This window comes from Microcaecilia unicolor, unplaced genomic scaffold (genome assembly GCF_901765095.1).
Source record: "Microcaecilia unicolor unplaced genomic scaffold, aMicUni1.1, whole genome shotgun sequence".
In the NCBI taxonomy this organism is placed as follows: domain Eukaryota; kingdom Metazoa; phylum Chordata; class Amphibia; order Gymnophiona; family Siphonopidae; genus Microcaecilia; species Microcaecilia unicolor.
This window is the reverse complement of record NW_021963154.1, coordinates 127,408-154,360: the sequence shown is the minus strand read 5'-3', so window position 1 is coordinate 154,360 and position 26,953 is coordinate 127,408. Positions and strand designations below refer to the sequence as shown.

At 42.3% G+C, this 26,953-nt stretch overlaps 1 protein-coding gene across 3 annotated transcripts; it reads right to left on the bottom strand.

Annotated features, from left to right (window-relative positions):
• On the bottom strand, positions 1–24,589 carry LOC115459018 (myoneurin-like). Of its 3 annotated transcripts, none has more exons than XM_030188877.1 (7): positions 24,218–24,589; positions 12,116–12,918; positions 8,482–8,641; positions 8,145–8,323; positions 5,511–5,594; positions 1,864–1,950; positions 1–1,547 (listed from the first exon to the last, which is right to left on the bottom strand). In XM_030188877.1, the coding sequence occupies exons 1-7, from the start codon at positions 24,484–24,486 to the stop codon at positions 1,285–1,287; spliced, it is 1,845 nt and encodes a 614-aa protein (XP_030044737.1). In that variant the 5' UTR covers positions 24,487–24,589; the 3' UTR covers positions 1–1,284. The 3 variants fall into 3 exon arrangements, with proteins under 3 accessions (XP_030044737.1, XP_030044738.1, XP_030044739.1); XM_030188878.1 differs by lacking the exon at positions 24,218–24,589 and adding an exon at positions 17,476–17,529; XM_030188879.1 differs by lacking the exon at positions 1–1,547 and having other exon boundaries at positions 1,868–1,950; positions 8,132–8,323.
• Between the last annotated feature and the right edge of the window lie 2,364 nt (positions 24,590–26,953).

Genomic DNA, 26,953 nt, shown 5'->3' with positions numbered 1-26,953 from the left:
CATTAGCGCATCCTAAAAACGCTAGTGCACCTTAGTAAACAGGGCCCTAAGTGCTTTGAAAATACACCTCAAGGTACCATATACTGCTTATAAGAAGGGGAATAGTATATTGGTTTTTATTTGTCCTACATTCCTAAGACACACTGAGCAATCTGATTATTTTTAAACCACCTTTGGCTTTAAACACCAAAGCAATGGTTTTTGGGTCTGATTTAATAAAGGCTTTTTGTGGAAAGGTTTTGAATAAGAGCCTTTGGGCGTACACTCAAAACTAGCTTATAAGCATGCCAATTGTTTCTCCCAACAACATTTGAAGATTATGATCAAAGTTGCGTTCAGCATAGTAAGCAAGGCCCAGGAAAACTGAGCATGCAGAAGCACATTCAAATTGAGTGCCAGGTTCTACAATGTGTAGTTTTTAACTGCATATAGGAACTGCAGCTTTAATTTCTATGCCCACCTCAGGCTGATGTAGTCATAGACAAATTCTCATTTCATTGTCATCACAGTGGCACACAGACATCATTTCAACCACTGATAGAACTGCATTTTCAATTCTATTACACCTTGTTTTTAATACACAAGTTTCAGCCTGGATGAAAGATGTTACATCAAATTAACTTTGCTAATTAAATGCCTTTGCAATGCAAAATGTACCTTTCCAGAAAGAAATGACTTGATACGCTTTAGAGCAGTGGTTTTCAACCCAGTCCTCAGGGATCACCTGGGCAGTTGGGTTTTCAGGATAACCTCAAAGAATATGCATGAGAGAGATTTGCAGACCAAGAAGACAAGTGCATGGAAATCTATTTCATGCATCCTAAGCGGCAATATCAACTCCTTTTTTCCTGCAGGTCATTCCTCTCCCTCTGCAACCACCACCCTTCTGGCTTTTGCTGTCGCTTTGTGTTTAGCTACCTTAAGATCAGATAGTCGCCCTACCTTCTTGCTCATTTGTGCGGAACATCACACCCTACACTGTAGCACTCCTGGGAGTTTATAACGCAAATCTACAACTCTGCATTTAAACAACAAATCTTAGCCATCAACTCTAGAGCATTCCCCTAGACTTACTAGATTCTGCCTCATTTTCCACATCTTGAAAAGGAATCTAGCAAACGCAAAACTGTACATATACATTCTTGAGCGTTTTGGCTCTGTTAGCTAAAATATAATTCAACCTAAGAGCAGTATTACAACCTGAATACTTTTTTTAATTCCAGTCCACCAATGTGCATTATTACTAATAAAAGTTCTATATTGCATCCCAAAAAAAATCTCTTATCAGTATAACTGTTGTAGGAATATGTACTGAGGCTCAGAGTAGCCAGTCACAGAGGACCTCAGCAGTGTTTCTGATGAGAGAGGCTGGTTATCAGTCACAGGCAGCAACATCTGGTGGTCTTCAGTTCCAAGCAGAAGAGCAAGTGGTAGTGAGAGATCAGAAGGTTTCAGGTCTGTGGGAGCTGGCAGTGGACTTTTTTGCATGGAGTTTTGATCATTAAAAGAATTATCAGCTGCAATGGAATGAGTGTTTTTTTCACATCCTAAACAAAAAGAAAAAGAAATGTTATGGTTTGCAGAAACATTCGTCTTAATAGTCACGAAGATTAGCTAGGCAAATGGATTCTATATAGTTCATAAAATGCAGTTATTTACTATGAAGCCTGCATACAACTTAAAATATAAGGCAGCTCACTGAGAACATAGGCCTAGCTCAACGCTGGTGTTATGTTTTCATGATACACTCCATAAAAAGCCTGACGTATGCACCAGCGAGTGAAAAGTATAAATACAGTACAGGAGTTTGTTATGTGGTAACTATTTTAGAGGGGGCCAAATAGGAAACCTGCTATTACTCACCATTATGAGTCTTTGTTTTGTGCTTCTTTAAATTTTTTACATCTGTATAAGAACTTCCACACACGTCACACACAAACGGTCTTTCACCTAAAACGGGATTTCAGAAAATAAGAAGTCAGTTTAATATTAGCTAGAACCATCCACATCTAATTTCCTGCTAGGCAGACTAGGCAGCTAGCTACCTAGTAGCAGAAAAGTCAGAACAGGTCTTTTGCAACGTTGGACATCTGGAGAGAAAATGTGCTGATATTTCTGTGCTGGGAATGAGTCCAAGCACCTCCTGCACAGGTGTGCCTGCACTTCAGAGCTTTGACTACAGTTGATACAAGCAGCAAGGTTGTTAAAAACACATGCAGACTGTGAAATATTGTAGGAAGACCGTAGGCCTCTAAGTACTTTCAAAAGATAAGTAATGAAGTAAAGATAATAATGATCTGCACATATACAGTGGTGGAAATAAGTATTTGATCCCTTGCTGATTTTGTAAGTTTGCCCACTGACAAAGACATGAGCAGCCCATAATTGAAGGGTAGGTTATTGGTAACAGTGAGAGATAGCACATCACAAATTAAATCCGGAAAATCACATTGTGGAAAGTATATGAATTTATTGCATTCTGCAGAGGGAAATAAGTATTTAATCCCTCTGGCAAACAAGACCTAATACTTGGTGGCAAAACCCTTGTTGGCAAGCACAGCGGTCAGACGTCTTCTGTAGTTGATGATGAGGTTTGCACACGTCAGGAGGAATTTTGGTCCACTCCTCTTTGCAGATCATCTCTAAATCATTAAGAGTTCTGGGCTGTCGCTTGGCAACTCGCAGCTTCAGCTCCCTCCATAAGTTTTCAATGGGATTAAGGTCTGGTGACTGGCTAGGCCACTCCATGACCCTAATGTGCTTCTTCCTGAGCCACTCCTTTGTTGCCTTGGCTGTATGTTTTGGGTCATTGTCGTGCTGGAAGACCCAGCCACGACCCATTTTTAAGGCCCTGGCGGAGGGAAGGAGGTTGTCACTCAGAATTGTATGGTACATGGCCCCATCCATTCTCCCATTGATGCGGTGAAGTAGTCCTGTGCCCTTAGCAGAGAAACACCCCCAAAACATAACATTTCCACCTCCATGCTTGACAGTGGGGACGGTGTTCTTTGGGTCATAGGCAGCATTTCTCTTCCTCCAACACGGCGAGTTGAGTTCATGCCAAAGAGCTCAATTTTTGTCTCATCTGACCACAGCACCTTCTCCCAATCACTCTCGGCATCATCCAGGTGTTCACTGGCAAACTTCAGACGGGCCGTCACATGTGCCTTCCGGAGCAGGGGGACCTTGCGGGCACTGCAGGATTGCAATCCGTTATGTCGTAATGTGTACCAATGGTTTTCGTGGTGACAGTGGTCCCAGCTGCCTTGAGATCATTGACAAGTTCCCCCCTTGTAGTTGTAGGCTGATTTCTAACCTTCCTCATGATCAGGATACCCCACGAGGTGAGATTTTGCGTGGAGCCCCAGATCTTTGTCGATTGACAGTCATTTTGTACTTCTTCCATTTTCTTACTATGGCACCAACAGTTGTCTCCTTCTCGCCCAGCGTCTTACTGATGGTTTTGTAGCCCATTCCAGCCTTGTGCAGGTGTATGATCTTGTCCCTGACATCCTTAGACAGCTCCTTGCTCTTGGCCATTTTGTAGAGGTTAGAGTCTGACTGATTCACTGAGTCTGTGGACAGGTGTCTTTCATACAGGTGACCATTGCCGACAGCTGTCTGTCATGCAGGTAACGAGTTGATTTGGAGCATCTACCTGGTCTGTAGGGGCCAGATCTCTTACTGGTTGGTGGGGGATCAAATACTTATTTCCCTCTGCAGAATGCAAATAAATTCATATACTTTCCACAATGTGATTTTCCGGATTTAATTTGTGATGTGCTATCTCTCACTGTTACCAATAACCTACCCTTCAATTATGGGCTGCTCATGTCTTTGTCAGTGGGCAAACTTACAAAATCAGCAAGGGATCAAATACTTATTTCCACCACTGTATGAATGGAAAAAAATAAACTGAGAAGAATACACTAAGAAAAATGGGACTTGTGATGAAATAGGGTAATTATTGCCCCACTGAAAATTGTTCTATGGTGGCTACACCCTCTGATGGTCCCACATTTTATATAGGGATGTATGTACATTTGAATAATTTCACAAGGTTCTGAAGTACAGATGCATAATGTTTATACAAAGCAAGTAACGAAGAACGTTTAATGACAGGAGATGGCATGACATCAAAAAGCTGAAGCCTGTTTCCTCCCCAGCAGTCGCCATCTTGGTATATCCAAAACAAACTATCATCTGTTCATCCACGTTTTCATTGTGCTTTGCTTTATCTTGGTTATATTTAGAAACATGCCGGCTTGGGCAGCATAGGGATGTACATAGAGGAACTACATATGGGAACCTTTCAAATAAATAAAAAAGCTGTCAGAGAGCATGTGGTGTGGTGAAAGGCTTCCAGAAGGAAGGGGGTTCTGTATGCAAGGCAATGAGCAAATTGCGGAGACAGAGGAAGACAAACTTTCCGGTCAATGTTCAGCTCATACTACAAGCAATTTAACTGGGAAGGAGCCCTTCCTGCCCAGTTAAATCGCTTTGCATCGGCAGTTGGGAGTCTAATCCTGGGATAGACAGAGGTACCTGGGCCATGGGATGCTGCTGTCGCTGTCTTTTTGAGGTGGAAAAATAAATAGAATCAATAAAGGCATATAGCACAGCACTGACATCCACAATACATCATTGCAAATAACAAAGGAGGCTTGTCACAATCAACTTTTTAAGGAGTACAAGAATAATACAGGGTAGCAGGAGACTCCAGGAGAATAGACCACAGTGTTAAAAACATCTAAAAGTATTAAAAAAAACAAAAGAGGAATATATGTAAAAAGTCCACATTTCAATGATTGTGGAACAAAAAAAGTGAACTTTTAAAGGTTTACTAAGAGGATCCAGAAGAATCCCAAGGATCCAGCAGTATTTACCTTTTGCCGCTCTGGAGCTAGGACAAAAACATTAACCCTCCCCCCTTCACAGACCTTCAAAATCTCCCCAAACCTCCCAACTCCCCTTACATCCCCCTCCTCCCTCATAAGAGAGAATGTGGAGGAGTGGCCTAGTGGTTAGGGTGGTGGACTTTGGTCATGGGGAACTGAGGAACTGAGTTCGATTCCCACCTCAGGCACAGGCAGCTCCTTGTGACTCTGGCCAAGTCACTTAACCCTCCATTGCCCCATGTAAGCCGCATTGAGCCTACCATGAGTGGGAAAGTGTGGGGTACAAATGTAACAAAAAAAATGCAAAACCTAGGTTTAATAAAACAGTATGAACCTCACAAGTTTGAAATTGTTTTCAATAGTGTTTGCTATTGTTTTGGACAGACCAATATGGCGGCAAGCTCAGTCCACTGGCTTCAGCCTAGATAATGAGCCAGATAAACTCATGCCGTCTCCTATCATTAAACCTCCTTGGCGTTAACACTTTGGGTAGAGAAGCTTTTCCTTAAAGCTGACCTGAAGGGCAGGCAGTAACGACTTAGACCGCTGATCAGCATCCACTTGTAACTGTTATACTGGAAAGCAAAGAGAGAGCAAGAAATATATACAAACCTGTATGAGAACGAAAGTGTTTATTGAGCTCTCCTGAAGAAATAAAACTCTTCCCACAAATTCCACATGTATATGGTTTCTCTCCTAAAGAAACAAAAGTGGTTTAGGACCAGAAAGAGTAACGTGCAAGGTAAGTACTGTGGCTAGAAGTGAGCTCAGTTTGATAGCAAGCCAGAGTCTGAGAAATGTAGACCTGCAGCACTGACTTTCTGCATAAGACAGAATTTAGTCTTTAAGAAATGTACATGTTCAAGCTAATTTACATCTCAGGATTTAAATGCAGAGCTAGTCATTAAAGGGGAACATTAAGAACAAACCCATCCAGTTTGCATGTCTACAGTTGAACAACTTTGTTGATGTCAAAGATCGAGCAGCACTTTACTAACCAAATCGAAGCTGCCACAAGGATGAACAGTCAGGATTTTTTAATTTATTTTTTTTAACATAAGAAACGTTTGACATATGGCTATGTTCCATGAATTTTGATGTTTTACTTCTTCAAAAAGAAGCAGCTTTGCACCTATTGCTCCTAGTTATATGCTTCTTGGAAGAGAACAAGGCGCTATGACACAGTACTGTATACTCATAAGGGGCACTTCTTAATCAGCAGTTCAGCTGGCTAAGTAGAAATAGTGCTCTGAAGTTCCTCAGCCACGGTTAGTTTGGTTTGAATTCTATAAATAGTGCCTAAAAAAAAGGTCTGTGCTGAACCCCCCCCCCCCCAAAAAAAAAAACCACAAGCGCTATTCTACAAGCTACGCCTAAAGTTAGGCACGGTTTAAAGAATAGCGCTTAAGTACTAGGGGTTGAGCATCCATTTGCAAATTCCCCCACCTAAATTTATATGCAAACCCCCCTTATTCTAGTATTGCACGCATAACCCAAACAATCTACCCCAAACCACCCATGACCCTCCCTCATTGCTGTGCTCCCTTTTTCAAGATGTGTGTAAAGTGTAGGTACAGATCATGCACATCCTGATTCCAAACAGCACCAACTGGAACTAATTGGCTCGTTATTCAATTTAATTTGCACACAATGTTTGGCAACTTTTATAGAATTAGGGGGTTAACACTTAGGCCTTATACTGCAGGTATACATAAAAGTTGAGAACATCTGTAAAAATTAGTTGTTACCTACGAGCAAAGATAAATGCTGAAACTGAGTTTCTGAAAGTGTTACCTTTAATAACAATGCAAGAATCAAAACGTTTCTAATAAGAACAATGATGGAAAATTACAATGTGCAGCACCTGCTAAACACATATGCTATTGTATTTTTCAGTCCTACCCAAATAATTGAAAATCTTTCACAAATTCATAATAGTTCTAAGCTGAAAGCTTTTGGATACAATGCCACCTCCAAAAGGAATAGACCCAGGATCAAGAAACAGCCAATAAATCCCGCAAGAAATCTGGCCTCATCGCCGAGAAACCACCACAAAAAAAGAAATGTGGCCTGGCCAATCACCCATTCCAGAATGAGTTTCCTAAGTATTATTTTGCAGATAATATAGGAAATCTTGTTCTGGGACATATACTTTCTATAGATCCTGATCCTAAATAAGTACATAAGTAATGCCACACTGGGAAAAGACCAAGGGTCCATCGAGCCCAGCATCCTGTCCACGACAGCGGCCAATCCAGGCCAAGGGCACCTGGCGAGCTTCCCAAACGTACAAACATTCTATACATGCTATTCCTGGAATTGTGGATTTCTCCCCAAGTCCATTTAGTAGTGGTTTATGGACTTGTCCTTTAGGAAACAGTCTAACCCCTTTTTAAACTCTGCCAAGCTAACCGCCTTCACCACGTTCTCCGGCAATGAATTCCAGAGTTTAATTACGCGTTGGGTGAAGAAAGATTTCTCCGATTTGTTTTAAATTTACTACACTGTAGTTTCATCGCATGCCCCCTAGTCCTAGTATTTTTGGAAAGCGTGAACAGACGCTTCACATCCACCTGTTCCACTCCACTCATTATTTTATATACCTCTATCATGTCTCCCCTCAGCCGTCTCTTCTCCAAGCTGAAAAGCCCTAGCCTCCTTAGTCTTTCTTCATAGGGAAGTCATCCCATCCCCACTATCATTTTAGTCGCCCTTCGCTGCACCTTTTCCAATTCTACTACATCTTTCTTGAGAAATTTATCATTTGAAGTCACCATAAAATGTAATTTTGTAATTTGATCAAAACGATGACTTCTTGTTTCCTAATCATGCTTGACCTTGTTACGCCTTATTGGAGGCTCCCTTACATTTTAACAACACATAGTACACTCAAAGGCCATTTCTTCATCATGGAAAGCAGCATTTACAGTTAATCAGCTGGAGTCTGCATTCAGGAAAGGGGCACATTCCTCATCTTTTAGTGTTTCCTTGCAATACTATTAAAGACTGGGACCTGTGGCCTCTTCTTCCGTTTCATTTTATAAAAAAGGCACACACTGTATACGGCTCCAAGTCATGAGGGGGAAGAACAAAATAAGCACCCAATTTTTTTTTTTTTTAGATTTTACAAATACAGAAGTAGTGCAAGTGAAATACATTTCTTTTTATCTACAATTTATACTGTAACTTTTTTCCCTGCCCACTTTAAGCAGTAATTTATCCTAATATCGCACCTTGTATTCCTACCTGTATGTTTCCTTGCATGAGTGATTAGAGAACTAGACACAGCAAATGCTTTCCCACACGTGTCACAGATGTAAGGCTTTTCCCCTGTGTGCCGGCGAACATGATAGGTTAATGTGCTAGCCTGTGCAAATCTCTGGCCACACCTATCGCACACGTATGGCTTCTCTCCACTGTGTTTCCTATCAAACACAATGTTTATTAGGCACAGGAAGAAAGGGCAACATTTTTTTTAATACACACAAAGCAAGTTCCTTCCACAAACGATGTCAACTTCAGTCACTTTTTCACTACCTGGTAGTTCATCATTCAGACTTTTCTGTTGAATTCTTTTGCCTACCTGGCATGGATCTTCAGGTTACTAGAAGTCGCAAACTGCAAATTGCAAATATCACACTTGTATGGTTTTTCCTCACCATGATGCATGCGACTGTGGAATACTAGCTGGCATTTTTGGGCAAAGCCTTTGTCACATAATTCACATTGGTATGGCTTCTCACCTAATGAATTAAATAAACATAACCATAAATCTTAAATTATTCTTTATGCTTATGTTTCTTTTTCAATTGCTCTGCATCTTTTCCTCTTGGCTGTCATTCCCATAAACCACGGCTCAAGGGTAAAATAATTCAAGGTTTGAGTTCATAGTACTTATGAACCAAAGGGACTATTTTACCCAATGGGCAGAAATTCACTGCTATTGCCCAAGTGAATCCAGACAGTGTTTCATTAACCTTTTTGATGATTTCTGCAGGCAGCAGATGAACCTGGGATCCCACCACATAACTCTGAAACACTAACATGGCTAAGGCAGGTATGGTGCTTGGAGGTCAGTTTGGGTGTAGAACAGATCCCTGAAGTTAGAACAGGTCAGCCGTACACACCTAATATATACCACATGATCCACTCAAACCCCCCAAAAATGATGGAAAATAATGGTTCAAAAGACCTTATCTAAAAAAGACCCACATGTCCACATTTATCTAAATTACAGCCTAACTGGATCAGTATAAAACAATTGCTGTGCCCATAATATTTAAGAAGCAAAAAAAAGGCTGAATTAACACAAGTTTAGCTTGTGCAAATTCAATCTCTTATGTCTTTTATACTGTCCAATATGCATGCAATTTTCTTACAGGGAGTCTATTGGCCTTATTTTCGAAAGTGATGGGTGCCCATATTTCGACCCAAATCGGGAGATGGGTGCCCATCTCGCACAGGTGCCCAAATTGGTATAATCGAAAGCCGATTTTGGGCGTATTCAACTGCACTCCGTTGCGGGAACGAACAAAGTTGATGGGGGCGTCGGAGGCGGGACTGGGGCGTGGGGCGTGTTTAACGGCCGAGGAGAGATGGGCGCCTTCAGCCGATAATCGAAAAAAAAAAAAAAAGGGTGGCAGAAGTGAGAATTTGGGTTGCTTTTGCTGGACCCTTTTTTTTTCACGACCCCAAGTCCCAAAAAAGTGCCCCAACTGGCCAGATGACCACGCAGGGAATTGGGGATGACCTCTCCTGACTCCCCCAGTGGTTACTAACCCCCTCCCACCATAAAAAAAGAACTTTAAAAACTTTTTTGACAGCCTGTATGTGAGCCTCAAATGTCATACTCAGCTCCCTGACAGCAGTATGCAGGTCCCTTGGAGCAGCTGATAGTGGGTGCAGTGGACGTCAGGCAGGCGGACCCAGGCCCATCCCTCCCTACCTGTTCCACTTGTGCTGGTTAATGTTGAGCCCTCCCAAAAAAAAAAACCAAAACCCAGGTGCCCCCCTGCACCCCTTAGGGCTATGGTAATGGTGTAGACTTGTGGGCAGCGGGTTTTGGGGGGCTCAGCACACAAGGGAAGGGTGCTATGCACCTGGGAGCTATTTTACATTTTTTTTTTAAATTTGTAAAAGTGCCCCCTTGGGTGCCCAGTTGGTGTCCTGGCATGTGAGGGGGACCAGTGCACTACGAATCCTGGCCCCTCCCACAACCCAATGCCTTGGATTTGTTCGTTTTTGAGCTGGGCGCCTTTGGTTTCCATTATCGCTGAAAACCAATAGCGCCCAGCTCAAAAATGCCCAAATCCTAGGCATTTGCCCCGCACAACCCGTATTATCGAAAAAAAAAAGATGGACGCCCACCTTTTTTCGAAAATACGGTTTGTCCCGCCCCTTCGCATGGCCGCCCACGGAGATGGGCACCCACTTTCGATTATGCCCCTCTATGTGAAAAGTACAAACAGGCACCTATGTGCATTCATAAAACAGGCTCCCAGAACCAGCCCCAATGGCACACAAATGTCCATACACAAATTTACACCTGCTCTGAAAAAAGGTGTAAATGTGTGTACTCTACCCATGTTTAGTTTATAAAATATATGAGCGCATTGGGCAGAACAGAGGCAGAATTACAAACTACACCCACAAAATACCAATGCATGATTTTTCAGTATGCATATCATTAGTCATGCAATTTCATAACGGTCCTTTTACTCTGCATCCCCAATGCTGTGTGATGAGAATCTATTCTACATAAGGCATCTGGATGCCATACCTGCAGTTCCACCAACCACAGAACTGGTATAACTGCGAGCACCTAAATGCAAGAGCATGCATATAGACTGTGCATGCAAGTGGCAGCACCACCCATGCCCCATCCTTGTGAACACCTCCCTTGCGTTTATGGGCTAATGCCACTTATGCGTGCCCTTACAGAAGAGTGTTTAAGTCTCTTTGCTGCCACCTACATACATAAGTGCATGCTTACTTGCAAAAGTGTTGCTATTCTGTGTATTTATGCATTCAAGTGGAACGTAAATGCGGGTACCCAATCACGGAATTGCTCTTCACATTTGTGCAAATATTTTTATTAAATGTGAAAATACTTGTCAGGGCTGTCCTTGTGAATTAGTGAAAAGCTCTGCACACCAATAAGGAGAGATATGGAGTTGATTTCTAATTGTCTTCTCTGCTCTCTGGTCAAGCAGTGTTCACTGCCCTGGGGGATGGGGGGGCAGAACTCAGTCACAAATGGGGGTGTTAGGGACAAGGGATTTGGATTTAGTTCATGCCTTTTTCCAGTAGTATTTCAAGATAAGCTACATTCCAGTACAGGATACATTTTCCTGTCTCCAGAGGGCTTACAATCTAAGTTTTAACCCTCCATTGCCTCAGGTGCAATGACTTACCTCTTGTGAGCTTGGGTACTAGTGAGAATTTAATCATGTTCCCTTATTTTCGGCCCATTGTTCTAACAATTGGGGGTAAAGGGTTATTTTTGATTGGTTAGTGTCAGGTTTGCCAAGGAGCCAACCCTTGGGAAATGAGGCTACATACTTGCGGATGAAGGTACAAGTAATTCTAAGGGAACTGAGCATGTAGAAGTGTTTTACATGCTCACCTGAACTCTTCTAAAATTGTAATTGTCTGGGGTGTATATCTACATACAAAATAGGTGCATAATGTGTGCCCTTATTGGATCTACACACAGGTGTTCCCAAGGATGAATGCATACTTCAAAATATATACATACATATATACCTACTCTTTCTGGTACATGCAGGCACCCACTTAAAACCTGCCTTGGAATAAATGAATCTACTTTCTCTAGCATGTTGCTTTTTATTAAATTGAGCCATATGTAGTACCTACCTGCCTAAAAGCCCTACATGCCCCGTTACAAAATTACCCTCTTAGTAGCTGGATTTAGGGCCCATGATTGCAGGATTCCTTAAGGAGCTCTCTGCCAAGGACTGCAAGTAAACTGGGAGATAATAGGAAGTGGGGGGGAAAAATCCCTGAGTAGTTACAAATGAAAGTTCCAGGTGTCACACCCAGCTCAGATTCTTAATGAGCTAGAATTCCAAAAGAAGCAGAAGAAACAAAATCAAACACTTGTCAAAAGAATGTGTATATAACTTTGAATACTAGTATGAGCTTTCAGTGAAAAGTTACCCCCTCCCCAAGCCCCAGATATTAAGACAGTCTCTCACCTGTGTGAGTTCTTACATGAGTTTTCAGCTGATTGCATTGGGTAAATGCTTTCCCACAAAGGTGGCAGACGTACGGTTTGACTCCTTTGTGGATTCTCATGTGTCGTCGTAGACTGCTGGCTTCAGAAAAGTGTTTGCCGCAAGTGTTACAAGCAGGCTTTTTCTTTGAGTATTTCTGATCCAACTCTTTCTCTGAACTTTCCAGTGGAAAAATGTTCTTTATGCTCACTATGTTAGACATACAGTGGTCTTTCAAAGCACAGCTTTGCTGTGATTTTGCACATTTTGGCTTCATTGTTACAGTTTGTACAGTAATGTCCTGCATAAGGAAAGTTTCATTATCCAGGGCAGATACTAGCTGCAAGTCAGAATTATCGTGCCCTTGTACAGCTTGTTCTGTTATCTCTGTAGCAAGTTTGTTGGCATCTAGGAACATTTCAACTGCTGAAGATTTTAGAATGTCTTTCTGATATTGCACAATTTTCTTCTGTACCTTTCTTTGGGGGGCAAACATTTTTTTCCTCTTTCTGGTCTGAGAAGACTTTTTTCCTAAAATGACTCTTTTTGGTTTACTTTGGATGATGTCAATCGAAACTACTTCTGGTGGTTTCCCTGGATTACCATGATCTCCCAGAGGCAGGAAACATGCTTGCTGATTTATTGCCGTGCATTCTCCAATGACAGTCATCTCTGTGGAAGGATTAGTGAGGACTGCAATGGATTCCATATTTTTTACACATTGTGACACCATCTCTTCCACTCTGAGAAACTCAGCCACCTGAAGGATTTCTTTAACATTGCAACTGAAAGGCAACAAGGCAAAAATGACATTTTCTCTGAAAATATAAACCTTCACCAGATTAGGTACACAAAACTAACATATGCCATTTTGCTGTAAGAACATTTATTAATTTAAGGCCTCTATTTTATACTTTCATTCCTTGATAGAGCACATCTTGGGTGGAAAACAGTAAAAGGGGAAAATATTATTCTGGTGGGCAAGCATAGGAAGGATAAAGCAGCTTCTGCCACAGCCAATAACCTTTTTTCCTTTCCTCTCAAACTTCCTTGGTAGGGGTGGTTAACTACCACAGCTGATAGGGCAGACTATTTATTCTAAAGTTAGGTAACACTAGATATTTAGGGGCATTCTAGTCACCTTGCAATACATTTAAAATATGGCTATATTTTAAATGTACTGCAAGACAACCAGAGCATTTCAGAACCACAATTCATATGGACTTTTCCTGACTCAATCCCTAAAATACTCACCCGTTTTATAGATTACTAGTAAAAAAGGCCCGTTTGTGGAATGAATGAAACGGGCGCTAGCAAGGTTTTCCTGGGAGTGTGTATGTTTGAGAGAGAGAGCCAGAGTGAATGTGCGGGTGTGTGACAGTGTGTGTGTGAGAATGAGAGTGTGTGACAGGGCCCCCTCCCCTGTTCCTAATGCCCCTCACCCCGTTCCCTCCCCTCCTTTTCCTCCTCCTTCCCACACTTTGGGTTCCTTAAGGCTTTCAAAAGTCTATGTACCCCCGTGGTCCTAACGCCCAGTATCCGGATACCCCACCGCTTTCCTCCTCATCCCTCCCCCAAGATTTAATACTTTTACGTCCTTCATTTTTTTTACAAAAGTGCCCGGCATTCAGATTGTGTTCGTCTCTTAAATTTTCATTTTTTTCATTCATTCAGAACTTGCCCCCCCCCCCCAACACTTTTGGTTCCTTCAGTCTTTTAAAACTGTCCTATGTACCCTGTGTGCTAATGGCCAGCACTGAGATTGCTTTCCTGTTCCAAATTTGCATGTCTTTCAGTCATTCATAACTCCCCCCCCCCCCCTTCTCCAGTTTAACACTTTCCTTTCCTTCAGTCTTTTAATTAGAGGAGTGTGGTAGCCGTGTTAGTCCACTCTTAAGGTTATCAATAGAAATCAAACAAAATAAAACATGGAAAAGAAAATAAGATGATACCTTTTTTATTGGACATAACTTAATACATTCTTGATTAGCTTTCGAAGGCTAATCAAGAAATGTATTAAGTTATGTCCAATAAAAAAGGTATCATCTTATTTTCTTTTCCATGTTTTATTTTGTTTGATTTCTATTGATAACCTTCAGTCTTTTAAAACTCTCCTATCTACCCTGTGTCCTAATGGCCAGCATTCAGACTGTTTTCCTTTCCCAAATGTTCATGTCTTTCAGTCGTTCAGAACTTCCCCCCTCCCCCCATTTAACACTTTCGGTTGGTTCCTTCTGTCTTTTAAAACTTTCCTATCAACCCTGTGTCCTAATGGCCAGCACTCAGATTGTTTTGCTTAGCCAAATTGTCTGTCACTGATGTCACTGAGGTCAGTGCGTGCCTACCTAGCAGACCACTTCCGGCAGGCACGGTCCCAAGCACATCCTGTTGGAGGTGAGAAATATTATATAGGATGGTAGCTATGCAATACTCTTGTTCAAATAGGAGAATAGCAAGAAGTGACACTCACCCAGTATCAATACAATTTTTACATTACATTTTTGAAATTCTTAAATTACGTACTTTGTTTTTTTTTTAATGGAAACCTAATCTAGTCAAAAGGGTACCAAACAGGGGTGTAGCTACCATTGAGAAAGCCAGCAAAATGCCCAGGGCCGCCTACAGCTGAACCTTCTTTCCTCTACTCCCTCCCTCCCTTGCCTGGGTACGGGTTTATAGCTCTCCCTCCCCCAGTGCTCCACACAATGAGGCGCCTTGTGGCAGTCACAGAGCTGAAGGCAGCCTCTCAGTCAGTGGAGTTTTTCCTCTGCTACGTCCTGCCTCTCTTTTGCAACTTCCTGTGGGCGGGATGCAGCAGAGGAAATACTCCACCGGCCGAGAGGCTGCCTTCAGCGCTGCGTCTGCCAAGAGCCACCTCTGTGTGTGGAGAATCAGTGGGGGAGAGGGAGGAACGAGAGCTATAGAGACCCAGACACGGGCACAGGGGAGAAGAGGAAAGAGACATTTGGAAGGGGGGGAGGAGGCAAGCAGAAGGAAGAGAGAGAGAGAGAGACCTGGAGTGAAGGGGAAGAGAGGGGGCAGATGCTAGACCGGGGGGTGGGGGAATGCAGGAGAAAGAGCGTGAAAGGGAGTGGATAGCTTGGAACAGGGAGGGAGGGAGGGAGATGCCAGATCACGAAGGGGGGAGAGAGCATGCAAGTGAAAAAAAAAAGGCATGGAGCAAAAGTGGGGGGGGGGGGGGGGAAGAGGGGAACAGAAACTGTACTTGGGGGTAAGCAGAGGGAAGAGAGAGAGAGAGACAGAAAGAGAGACCTGGACCAAAGGGGAGGGTGAAGAGAGGGGGGAAACTGGCCATGGGGAGGGACGGGGACACAGAAGAGATGCTGGGCATGGGAACAAGGACACAGGAGTGCAAAGCTGGACACAAGAAAACGGTTATGGACACAGGGATGCTAGGTAGAGTAAGATAAGAACAGAGAGGGCAGACGTTGAATATGGAGAGAGGACATTGAAGGCAGATACTGAATATGAGGGGGGTTAGGGACAGGGGCACAGAGGGGAGACATTGGACACGACAGATAAGGGAACGGAGGAAAGGTGGATGTTGGGTAGAGACAAATGAAGTGTCAAAAGAACAGGAGACCCTGAAATGAGAGAGTTAAGAAAAAACAGAGAAAAGCAGAAAAGAGGGACTATAAGCAACGCTCAGACAACAAAGGCAAAAAAAACGTACTTTTTGTTTCTAAAATTAATGGTAATATGTCAGTTTTGGGAAACATGGATCTCTTGTTTTGCACTTCAGTTTCTATTACTATGACAGGTTTTCTATGTAGGTCTGGAATGTGTTTGCTTTTTGCAGGGTTTGTCTACTGGAGCTCTGAAAGGGTGTCTCGTCTCATCTCATTCTCCCATCCCCACTACCTTGGGAGAGATGAGGCCATAGGGAGCACATCTCTGTTTTTCCACCCAGGGTCCCATTCGGTTCTAGCTACACCACTGGTACAAAGAGTGATGCCAAAGCTGCTTTCCTATGGGCGACAGTTGTTGTACATCCTGGCATAGGAGCCATTTCTGTGGTTGCTTGATCAAATTCCTTGAGAGTGTCAAAGGAGGGTTAATTTGTGTTGGGTTTAAGCGGCAGAAGAGAGAGTTCTCCAGCGTTCAGCAATTGTCAACTATGATGCTCTGTGGTATGCTTCCCTGAGGAAGCAACGCAAAACGGGACTGTTGGGACCGCACATGAATTATTATATAAGCTGGCGTCTTCAATATCAAGATAAGTTCATTTAAAGTTATCTTTTTTGACTTAAAAAGACTTGGCAAGATTTAATGCACGAGGATGCTCAATTCCTGAAAAAAACAAAAAAATAAAAAATAAAAAGATAGCAAAGAGACTTGATAGATGAAGAAAGGGGTTTTTTAGTCTATGATGACTTTTTACTGTGTGCAATGAATGATTGTGATTTCTGTCACAGTGGGTTGAGACTTTTCCCCCACCCAATATAAACACTATTTTACTGCTACAGTGGTTTCTGGGTTTAGCACACTAAAGGCTTCTATTCCACAATGACCTACATAGTTCCATGTGGATCACATAATCATAAAAGATACCAGAACAAACATCTGGGAATATACACAATACAACTTGATCTGTTTGAGAAATATTAAATTATTTGAATTTAGAACTGCCTTAAGCTGTTTACAAAAAGATTGAAAGTGAGAGTTAAGGAACGTACAAATAACGGTAAAGCAATCCAAATTTTGCAGCTTGATAGGGAATAGAAATCAATAAGTATTTTAGATATTTAACTGATTTAACTGGGGGAATTTGCCCCATAGTAGCTGTTTTTTTTAATACAGAAAAAAATTCCATCCAATAGGAAGGCATATTTTCTTGTAAAGTTTGACAAACCATTTTACACAGCTTAAAGTAGAATCTCGCTGAAACCAGAAGCCAGTATAGTTTAATATAGTAAGGGGTGATAGAACCTAACCTTTCGAACATACAGGTTGCCCTAATCTGTCTGACCTATCTGATTAACTGTACATTTGTCTTTTTAGATTGCAAGCTCTCCGAGCAGGGACTGTCCTTCCATGTTAAATTGTACAGCACTGCGTAACCCTAGTAGCGCTTTAGAAATGTTAAGTAGTAGTAGTAGTAGTAGATACATCCATCTTTAAAGAGAAAAATCACCCATACAGCTACATTCTGAATCATTTGCAATCTTTCATTAGATATTCGGTACATCCTACATATACAACATCGCAGTAATCCATTTTTGATACAGCAAAGATCAAACTATAAGCCTGAAGGAAAACAATTCAAACTTTCTATAAATCAATCTTAATCTTCTTAACATTAAAAAGGACTGTTTTACAACCTTGACGACTTGATTTTTCATAGTCTGCTGGTAATCAACTTCTATTCCCAGAATCTGGACAGATAATTCAAATTTAAATTGAGTATTATCGATAACAAAATCTTCCTTACTCTCAGTCTCTTTTGGGGAACCAAGTCAAAGAAATTTTGTCTTGTCCTAATTTAGTTTTAATCTAAATTCCTTTGCCCAGCTTCCAATAACATTAATATATTCCCCATTCCCAAATTTCATGCAGCGTATCCATATAAACATTTGAAGCTGGTAATTGAATGGCAATATCAGCAATATATATACAAAAAGAGATCAACTTACATAGTAGCATACTAGATGACGGCAGAGAAAGACCTGCACGCTCCATCCAGTCTGCCCAACAAGATAAACTCATAAGTGCTACTTTATGTGTATACTTGACCTTGATTTGTATCTGTCATTTTCAGGGCACAGACCGTAGAAGTCTGCCCAGCACTAGCCCCGCCTCCCAACCACCGGCTCTGCCACCCGATCTCCGCTAAGCTTCTGAAGATCCCTTCCTTCTGAACAGGATTCCTTTATGTTTATCCCACGCATTTTTGAATTCCTTTACCGTTTTCATCTCCACCACCTCCCGCGGGAGGGCATTCCAAGTATCCACCACTCTCTCTGTGAAAAAATACTTCCTGACATTTTTCTTGAGTCTGCCCCCCCTTCAATCTCATTTCATGTCCTCTATTATTATTATTGTTACATTTGTACCCCGCGCTTTCCCGCTCATGGCAGGCTCAATGCGGCTTACATGGGGCAATGGAGGGTTAAGTGACTTGCCCAGAGTCACAAGGAGCTGCCTGTGCCAGGAATCGAACTCAGTTCCTCAGGACCAAAGTCCACCACCCTAACCACTAGGCCACTCCTCCACTCCACTCTAGTAATACCGCCTTCCCATCAACGGAAAAGGTTTGTTTGAGGATTAATACCTTTCAAATATTTGAATGTCTGTATCATATCACCCCTGTTTCTCCTTTCCTCCAGGGTATACGTGTTCAGGTCAGCAAGTCTCTCCTCATACGTCTTGGAACGCAAATCCCATACCATTCTTGTAGCTTTTCTTTGCAGCGCTTCAATTCTTTTACATCCTTAGCAAGATACGGCCTCCAAAACTGAACACAATATCCAGGTGGGGCCTCACCAACGACTTATACAGGGGCATCAACACCTCCTTTCTTCTGCTGGTCACACCTCTCTCTATACAGCCTAGCAACCTTCTAGCTATGGTCACCGCCTTGTTACACTGTTTCGTCGCCTTCAGATCCTCAGATACTATCACCCCAATATCCCTCTCCCCATCTGTACATATCAGACTCTCACCGCCTAACACATACGTCTCCCGTGGATTTCTACTCCCTAAGTGCATCACTTTGCATTTCTTCGCATTGAATTTTAATTGCCAAACCTTAGACCATTCTTCTAGCTTCTGCAGATCCTTTTTCATGTTTTCCACTCCCTCCAGGGTGTCCACTCTGTTACAAATCTTAGTTCATCCGCAAAAAGGCAAACTTTACCTTCTAACCCTTCGGCAATGTCACTCACAAATATATTGAACAGAATCGTCCCCAGCACCGATCCCTCAGGCACTCCACTACTCACCTTTCCCTCATCCGAGTGAATTCCATTAACCACCACCCTCTGGCGTCTGTCCGTCAACCAGTTCCTAATCCAGTTTACCACGTCGGGTCCTATCTTCAGCCTGTCAAGTTTATTCAAGAGCCTCCTGTGGGAACCGTGTCAAAAGCTTTGCTGAAATCTAAGTAGATTACATCTATAGCACATCCATGATTCAATTCTCCGGTTACCCAGTTAAAAGAATTCAATGAGATTCGTTTGGCATGATTTACCTTTGGTAAAACCATGTTGTCTCGGATATTGTAACTTATTGGCTTCCAGGAAATTCACTATCCTTTCCTTCAGCATCGCTTCCATTACTTTTCCAATAACCGAAGTGAGGCTTACCGGCCTGTAGTTTCAAGCTTCTTCCCTATCACCACTTCTGTGAAGAGGGACCACATCCGCCGTTCTCCAATCCCACAGAACCTCTCCCGTCTCCAAGGATTTATTAAACAAATCTTTAAAGAGGACCCGCCTGAACCTCGCTGTGCTCCCTCAATATCCTGGGGTGGATCCCGTCCGGTCCCACGGCTTTGTCCACCTTTAGATTTTCAAGTTGTTCATACACACTCTCTTCCGTGAACAGTGCTGTATCCACTCCATTCTCATATGTACTTTTGCCAGTCAATCGCGGTCCTTCTCCAGGATTTTCTTCTGTGAAAACAGAACAAAAGTATCTATTTAGCAAATTTGCTTTTTCTTCATCATTATCTACATCGTTTTTGCAGCATCTTTAAGTCTCACAATTCCCTTTTTATAGTCTTCCTCCTTTCACTAATATACCTGAAGAAATTTTTGTCACCCCTCCTTACATTTCTAGCCATTTGTTCTTCCGCCAGACGTCTCTCTCTCTTGGCTTCTTTCAGTTTCATCCAGTATTCCTCTCTGTGTTCCTCTTCTTGAGTTTTTCTGTATTTCAGGAACGCCAACTCTTTAGCCTTTATTTTCTCAGCCACTTGCTTGGAGAACCATATCAGTTTCCTTTTTCTCTTATTTACTCTCATTACATAAAGGTTTGTGACCATATTTATAGCTTCTTTCAGCCTGGACCTTCCACTTCTCGTACGTCCTCCCAGCCCATCAGCTCCTTCCTCAGGTATTCCCCCATTTTACTAAAGTCAGCATGCTTGAAATCCAGGACTTTCTGAGTGGCTGCCCTCCACTTCAGCTGTCATTTCAAACCAGATTGTTTGATGGTCACTGCTGCCCAGGTGGGCACCCACTCGGACATTTGAAACACTATCCCCATTTGTGATCACCAGATCCAGCGTCGCTCCCTCCCTCATGGGTTCCGTCACCATTTGTCTGAGCAGAGCACTTTGAAAAGCATCCACGATCTCTCTACTTCTTCCGATTCCGCAGATAGAACCTTCCAATCTACATCCGTCAGATTGAAATCTCCCAGCAACAGCACCTCTCTCTTCTTTCCCAACTTTTGAATATCCACGATCAGATCTTTATCTAGTTCCTCCAATTGTGTCGGAGGTCTGTAGACAACACCCACGTGGACAGAGGTTCTATCACCTCTTTTTAAGGTGATCCATATCGCTTCTTCCTTTCCCCAGGTCCCTGTCATTTCAGTCGCTGTGATATCATTTCTCACATACAGAGCTACTCCTCCACCTTTACGAACATCTCTATCCTTCCTAAATAGATTATAGCCTGGTACGTTTGCAACCATTGAGCCATGTCTCCGTGATTGCAACAACAGTATAGTCTAAGTCTGCCTCCAACATCAGGGCTTGAAGGTCATGAACTTTATTGCTTAGACTGTGAGCATTTGTGGTCATCGCTTTCCATCTACATTTCAGTGGAATTTTTATCTTCTGTTTCTTGTTTAGTCTCACTTCTTGCTGTGTTGGTAAGAAGTGATTTGCTAAGATTGTTGTTTTCTTTGCTTTTTTTCTACTGACGCATCTTGTCTTTAGCTGGGGGTGACCACTTGAAGTGAACTGCCTCCATATGCCACCCCCCTTCTAGTTTAAATGCCTAGAAATATATTGTCTGAATTTCTCCCCAAGGATTTTTTTCCTGCCACAGTGAGATGCAGCCTATCGTTACAGTATAGTCTTTTGTTTTTCCCATGTATTGCCCCATCCTCCTATGTACCTAAATCCTTCTTGGTGACACCAGGCTTTGAGCCAGCTATTGAAATTCTCAGTACTTTGCAATCTTTTCTCTCCCTTTCCAAAGGTAGGTAGTACTTCAGAGAAAGCTATTGTTTATATCAAAGGTTTTAACCCCTCTCCCATCTCCTGAAAAGCTCTCTGCTTGGCAAGTGGGGTATTACTGGACAAGTCATTTGTTCCCAGGTGAATAACAACATCAGTGTTTGACTCCTTAGTTTTTTCTCTGATTATAGAGATTATTTGCTTGGTACTCCTGGTAGCTGAAGAGCCTGGAAGGCATTTCACTTTGCATGGCCCCTTGAACTGTATTTCAAAGTTAATGCCTCTGATAATGGAATCTCCTAGTAGCAACAATTTCCTGGTATGAGTTTCAACATTAGTGATTTGGGGGTGTCTTTTCTCTTTGGTACCTTCATATCTTTTTGTTCCACCTTCATTGTTTCTTCTTCCGCCTCAGTTCTATTTTCAGAAGCATCACAGTGCTATAATGGGGCAAAAGAATTCTGTAGGGGCAACACTTGTGAGAGCGGATGCTTCTGTGCCACATGATGTAGTCTGCCTGAGCCTACCGTGAACCATCTATTCTTAGGTGGTTTTATCCTTTGAGGCAGTGGTGAGAAGTTGGTATGATTCTGTGCAGTCCTAGAAGCTGCTTTAAGTGCATCCAATTCCTGCTTTACTTTATTTAGCTCCTGTTTTAAACTAGCAAGCTGAAGACAGATAGGACAAGCCTTAAGTCTCCAGATGATTGGCCTTGAAAATAAAGCACCACAATTATTACAGAGAATAAAAGTCATCCTGATTGGTTGAAATGGGTATGAACAAATGTACTATGATGGGGTTAACAGTCTGCAAGATCGCCGTGTATGACTGAGGAGTAAAGTTAATGAGTTTTGGCTTGTCTTTATATGACTGGAAAACCATGGGGTGGGTGGGACTATAAGTCCCAGTGAGTCAGCCAAGAGCTGTATCAAAAAATGTTCTCTAGGTATGACCAGAATGCTACAGTCTGATCAAAGAATTTTCAGTTGATTTAAACTTTCAAATTCCACTAGATTATAACCAGGCAGGGTTAGAAGACAGAAGTGCACCACAATACAGATTCACTGGACAAATTAATTAAGCAGTAAGCATTAAATTAAGGAGAATATCAGGTAGCTAAACCTATAGCCAAAAAAGTTGAGAAATTAGCATAAGATAATCAGAAATCACTTTGCAGTATTTCGGTTCAGGTCCAGCACATGGAATGCTACAAAGTGATCTGTGTCTCCCTATTCAGAGCCCAACCCGCCTCATTCTGAAAAGTTGGCTCCTATGTATACTGGCTTTTGATTTCTGGTAAAACTCGTCAAGAAAAACAAATCCCACACAACAAAATGACTTAATGATAGATTTCACTTTTACTATTGTGTTTACTATTCACTTTTACTATTTATTAAAATGCATGGTAATGAGGCCATTAGATATTCAATTGCAGTGTGCAGAAATAAATGGAATTTAATGTGTGCAACACGACTAGTTCATCGCCAGGTCCAAGACAGATCCTCGGATACTATCACACCAAGATCCCTCTCCCCCTCATTACCTATCAGACTCTCACCGCCTAACACATAAGTCTCTCTTGGGTTTCTACTCGCAAAGTGATGCACGAAACAGTGTGACAAGGCGGAGGCTGTAGTGAGAAGGTTGCTAGGCTGTATAGAAAGAGGTGTGATCAGCAGAAGAAAGGAAGTGTTGATGCCCCTGTACAAGTCGTTGGTGAGGCCCCACCTGGAGTATTGTGTTCAGTTTTGCAGGCCGTACCTTGCGAAGGATGTTAAAAAAAAATGGAAGCAGTGCAAAGAAAAGCTACGAGAATGGTACGGGATTTGCGTTCCAAGACGTATGAGGAGAGACTTGCTGACCTGAACATGTATACCCTGGAGGAAAGGAGGAACAGGGGTGATATGATACAGACGTTCAAATATTTGAAAGGTATTAATCCGCAAACAAATCTTTTCCGGAGATGGGAAAGCAGTAGAACGAGAGGACATGAAATGAGGTTGAAGGGGGGCAGCCTCAGGAAAGATGTCAGGAAGTATTTTTTCACAGAGAGGGTGGTGGATGCTTGAAATGCCCTCCCGCAGGAGGTGGTGGAGATGAAAACGGTAACAGAATTCAAACATGCATGGGATATGCATAAAGGAATCCTGTGCAGAAGGAATGGATCCTCAGAAGCTTAGCCGAAATTGGGTGGCGGAGCAGGTGGGGGGAAGAGGGGTTGGTGGTTGGGAGGCGAGGATAGTGGAGGGCAGACTTATACGGTCTGTGCCAGAGCCGGTGATGGGAGGCGGGACTGGTGGTTGGGAGGCGGGAAGTACTGCTGCGCAGACTCGTACGGTCTGTGCCCTGAATAAGGCAGGTACAAATCAAGGCAAGGTTTACACATATGTTTGTCTTGTTGGGCAGACTGGATGGACCGTGCAGGTCTTTTTCTGCTGTCATCTACTATGTATGTATGTATGTAACAAGCATGTACCTGCAACTTTAAAAGGCAGAATGGAAGTAACAGCTATGCGCTGGTGGCAGGAGGCGGGGATAGTGCTGGGCAGATTTATAGGGTCTGTGCCCTGAACAGGACAGGTACAAATCAAAGTAGGGCATACACAAAAAGTAGCACATATGAGTTATCTTGTTGGGCAGACTGGATGGACCGTGCAGGTCTTTTTTCTGCCGTCATCTACTATGTTACTATATGTTACTATGTGTGGCTCTTATCACTTCATTTTGTTGTGTGGTTTTTTCTTTGTATTGAGCTTTTATGTGAATGTTCCACGGTCCTGATTTTTGCAGGTCCTCGTTTTCAAGTTTATTTTTTAGGGGATTCTTGCCTGCGTGTAATACTAAGCAAAAGTTCTTACAAACAAGAAAACCGCCTACAACCGCCTACATCTCGTTCAAAGAAGTCATCCGCTTTTCGCAGTGAACCTTTTTACCTGTCCAGACTGACATGACCGGTGTAGATGAAGTCCAAAAGTTTTTCGAAGCCACTGGCGTTTATTTGAGTCTGATCCAGAACGACGCTGCCGCCGAAACTGTCCCGGCACAAAGTCCCGAAATAGCCGCTGAAGGAAGCCAACACGTTCCGGTGGGCCCGAAACTGGGCCTCCCCGATGCGGACGGTGCAGTCGCAAAAGAACCCGGCCTGCCTCTGCTGGTTCAACCGCTGCACGAGCTGCTGGCAGTGCTGAGCCGGGTACTGCATGGCGCCGGCTACGTACAAGGAAGGAGACAGACCTCCGCCAACCGCCCTCACCGCTACGTCAACTCACTCCATGACCGTTCCTCCTCCACCTGCACAGTACCGGCGCCAGCCGCCGAGAGCGAGCCACAGAGACCCGCCCTCCTCCTCTTACGTTTCCGTTTCCGGTCTACCTACGCGACTAACGTCGTGACGTCAGAGACAAGGCGGTTAGATAGAACAGAAGACGAAGCGAGCCTATCTGCTCCATTCTAGGAGCTGAAGCCAGTAGGCGGGGCTTGCCTGGAGTAGGCGGAGCTTGCCATGGTTGTAGTACACCCAAAACAATGGCAACAAAAACATTATTAGAAATAAGGGAGGGCCTAGGTGTGGTCCATCTGTAACAAGTCCAAGGCTGTTTTAGTTTTAAAAGGTGGAGCAGAAAAACATATATATATATATATTTAACTTGTTGAACCGCTTGTTAATTTATTTGAAAGCTTCCCATATGTAGTTATGTTTCAATAATATTTATTTGGCAAGTATAGTAACATCAGTACATAACAAGCAAGCCAAGAATAACATTGCTTACGTGTCCAGGTTTCAACAGCACATTCACAGTATTTATGATCCTCTACATTGCTTCTATTTTGTATTCCCCTCCCGCTTTCACTCCACAGATCAGCAGACCTGCATTCCAGCTTTTATTCATTCACATGTTTAACAAGTAGCTCCGCGCTGCAGGCTTTAATGTATCCCACAGTGGGGCCCATCGCCTCGCGAACTCCTGCTTATACCGGGGAGGTTGTCGGTTCACTTCAAGTCGTTGAAAATATGTAGTTATAAATATCATAAAATAACAATTGAAAATCACTAAAGCAGCTTCAAAAAAATTATTGTAGCTGGTAGAAAAGAGCAATTATAAACTCTGTATTTTGTGCTCATTTTTCTACACTGTTCTATACAATACAGATGACCAAATTTCAGTGAGGATATCCTGTTTCCTGATGGGTTCATCTTAACTGTTGTTGTAATCTGCCTTGGGAAACCTGGTGTTATAAAGATGATGGAATATATTGAAAACATAATAGAAGTAGAAGAATTAAACTCTCCTTTCATTGGGGCACATGGAATCACATCTTCATCTGTTTTGTAGAAGTTTACCTTTTAGATACACAAATGGATCATTCTGTTTTGAACATGTTTCATGGGCAAGTGGTTTCTATAAGTCAAAATAAAAATAATTTTGTTTCATGCAGATCTTTTTTGTTTAAACATAACTAAATGGGCTATCACATGCACACACCAGAACAGGCATCCAAACACACATTGCAAAAGTAAACAACAACTTCTACAGCACAACACAATTTATACCAAATTGTTTAACCACACTTAGGCTTCACTTTTGAGTTTAACAGGCATGTGCATGTAAGGTCTGAATAAACAAATTAAAACAATTTTTAAAGCAAATGCCCCAAGTATGTAATACTTGGTAGCAATAATTAAACAGTGATGGAATATTCATATAGCATGCAGCTAACAGATTTATCCCTCTGTTTACAAAGTCACACGTCAACGCCAACACAGTCCATTCAAAGTGAATGGGCTGTGTTGGCATTAGCACACCAGCAGCCGCTAATGCGGCTTTGTAAGTATGTGTGTGGGGGTATTTTACTCTGAACTTGGCAGGTAATAGTGTGCTGCTTGCTACTGTATTTTGGTGGTATATTATTTGTCTGCCTAATAAAATCACACTCATCTACAGCTGGGAGAAAAAGATTAAATTAAAAAAAAGAAAACATTTTACAACCAAACAGACTTGAAGAAGAAATAAATATATACAACAGAACTGGACAATGTTGGCACATTTAGACTGACTCTGGACAGAATTTCTGCATGAAGAAAACTCTTCCCTCATTATTCAATACCTCTGTTTAAAGTAGTAGTAATACAAAAACACATCAAGTGCATTTTTAGAATATACCACTGCATTCCACAAAAAAAACAAGAGGCAAGTTCCCACATACAAACTTTCTCTTTCAAAGCACACACAGGAAAAAAAAGATGTTAAGTGCTCCCAGGTTTCAACCTAATTAAGGTTTTAAAAAAGCCTTTGTACTTATAAATGGCAACCCTGAATGCTAAGCATTTTATTCTCATAACATGATGTCTGTTTTGGTGGACCTTTACTTGGTGAAAACATCTCTGCTTGAATACAGGGAATCCCTTTAATCAGCCCCTCCAAATGACACAACGATTACGATTTATAAGGCCAGGCAGGAATGCCGACACAGCCTATTCACTTGAATGGGCAGTGTTGGCATGACTGCACCGGCAGCCACTAATGCTGCTTTTGTAAAATGGTGGTGGTGGTGGGTTAGTTGGTAATAATAAGATTTGACCACTCTGCTAACCTGAAGATCAAATTTCATTTGGTCATCACAATGAAATTCTAGTTTCACTAGATCATGAACAATATTAAATTATTTAC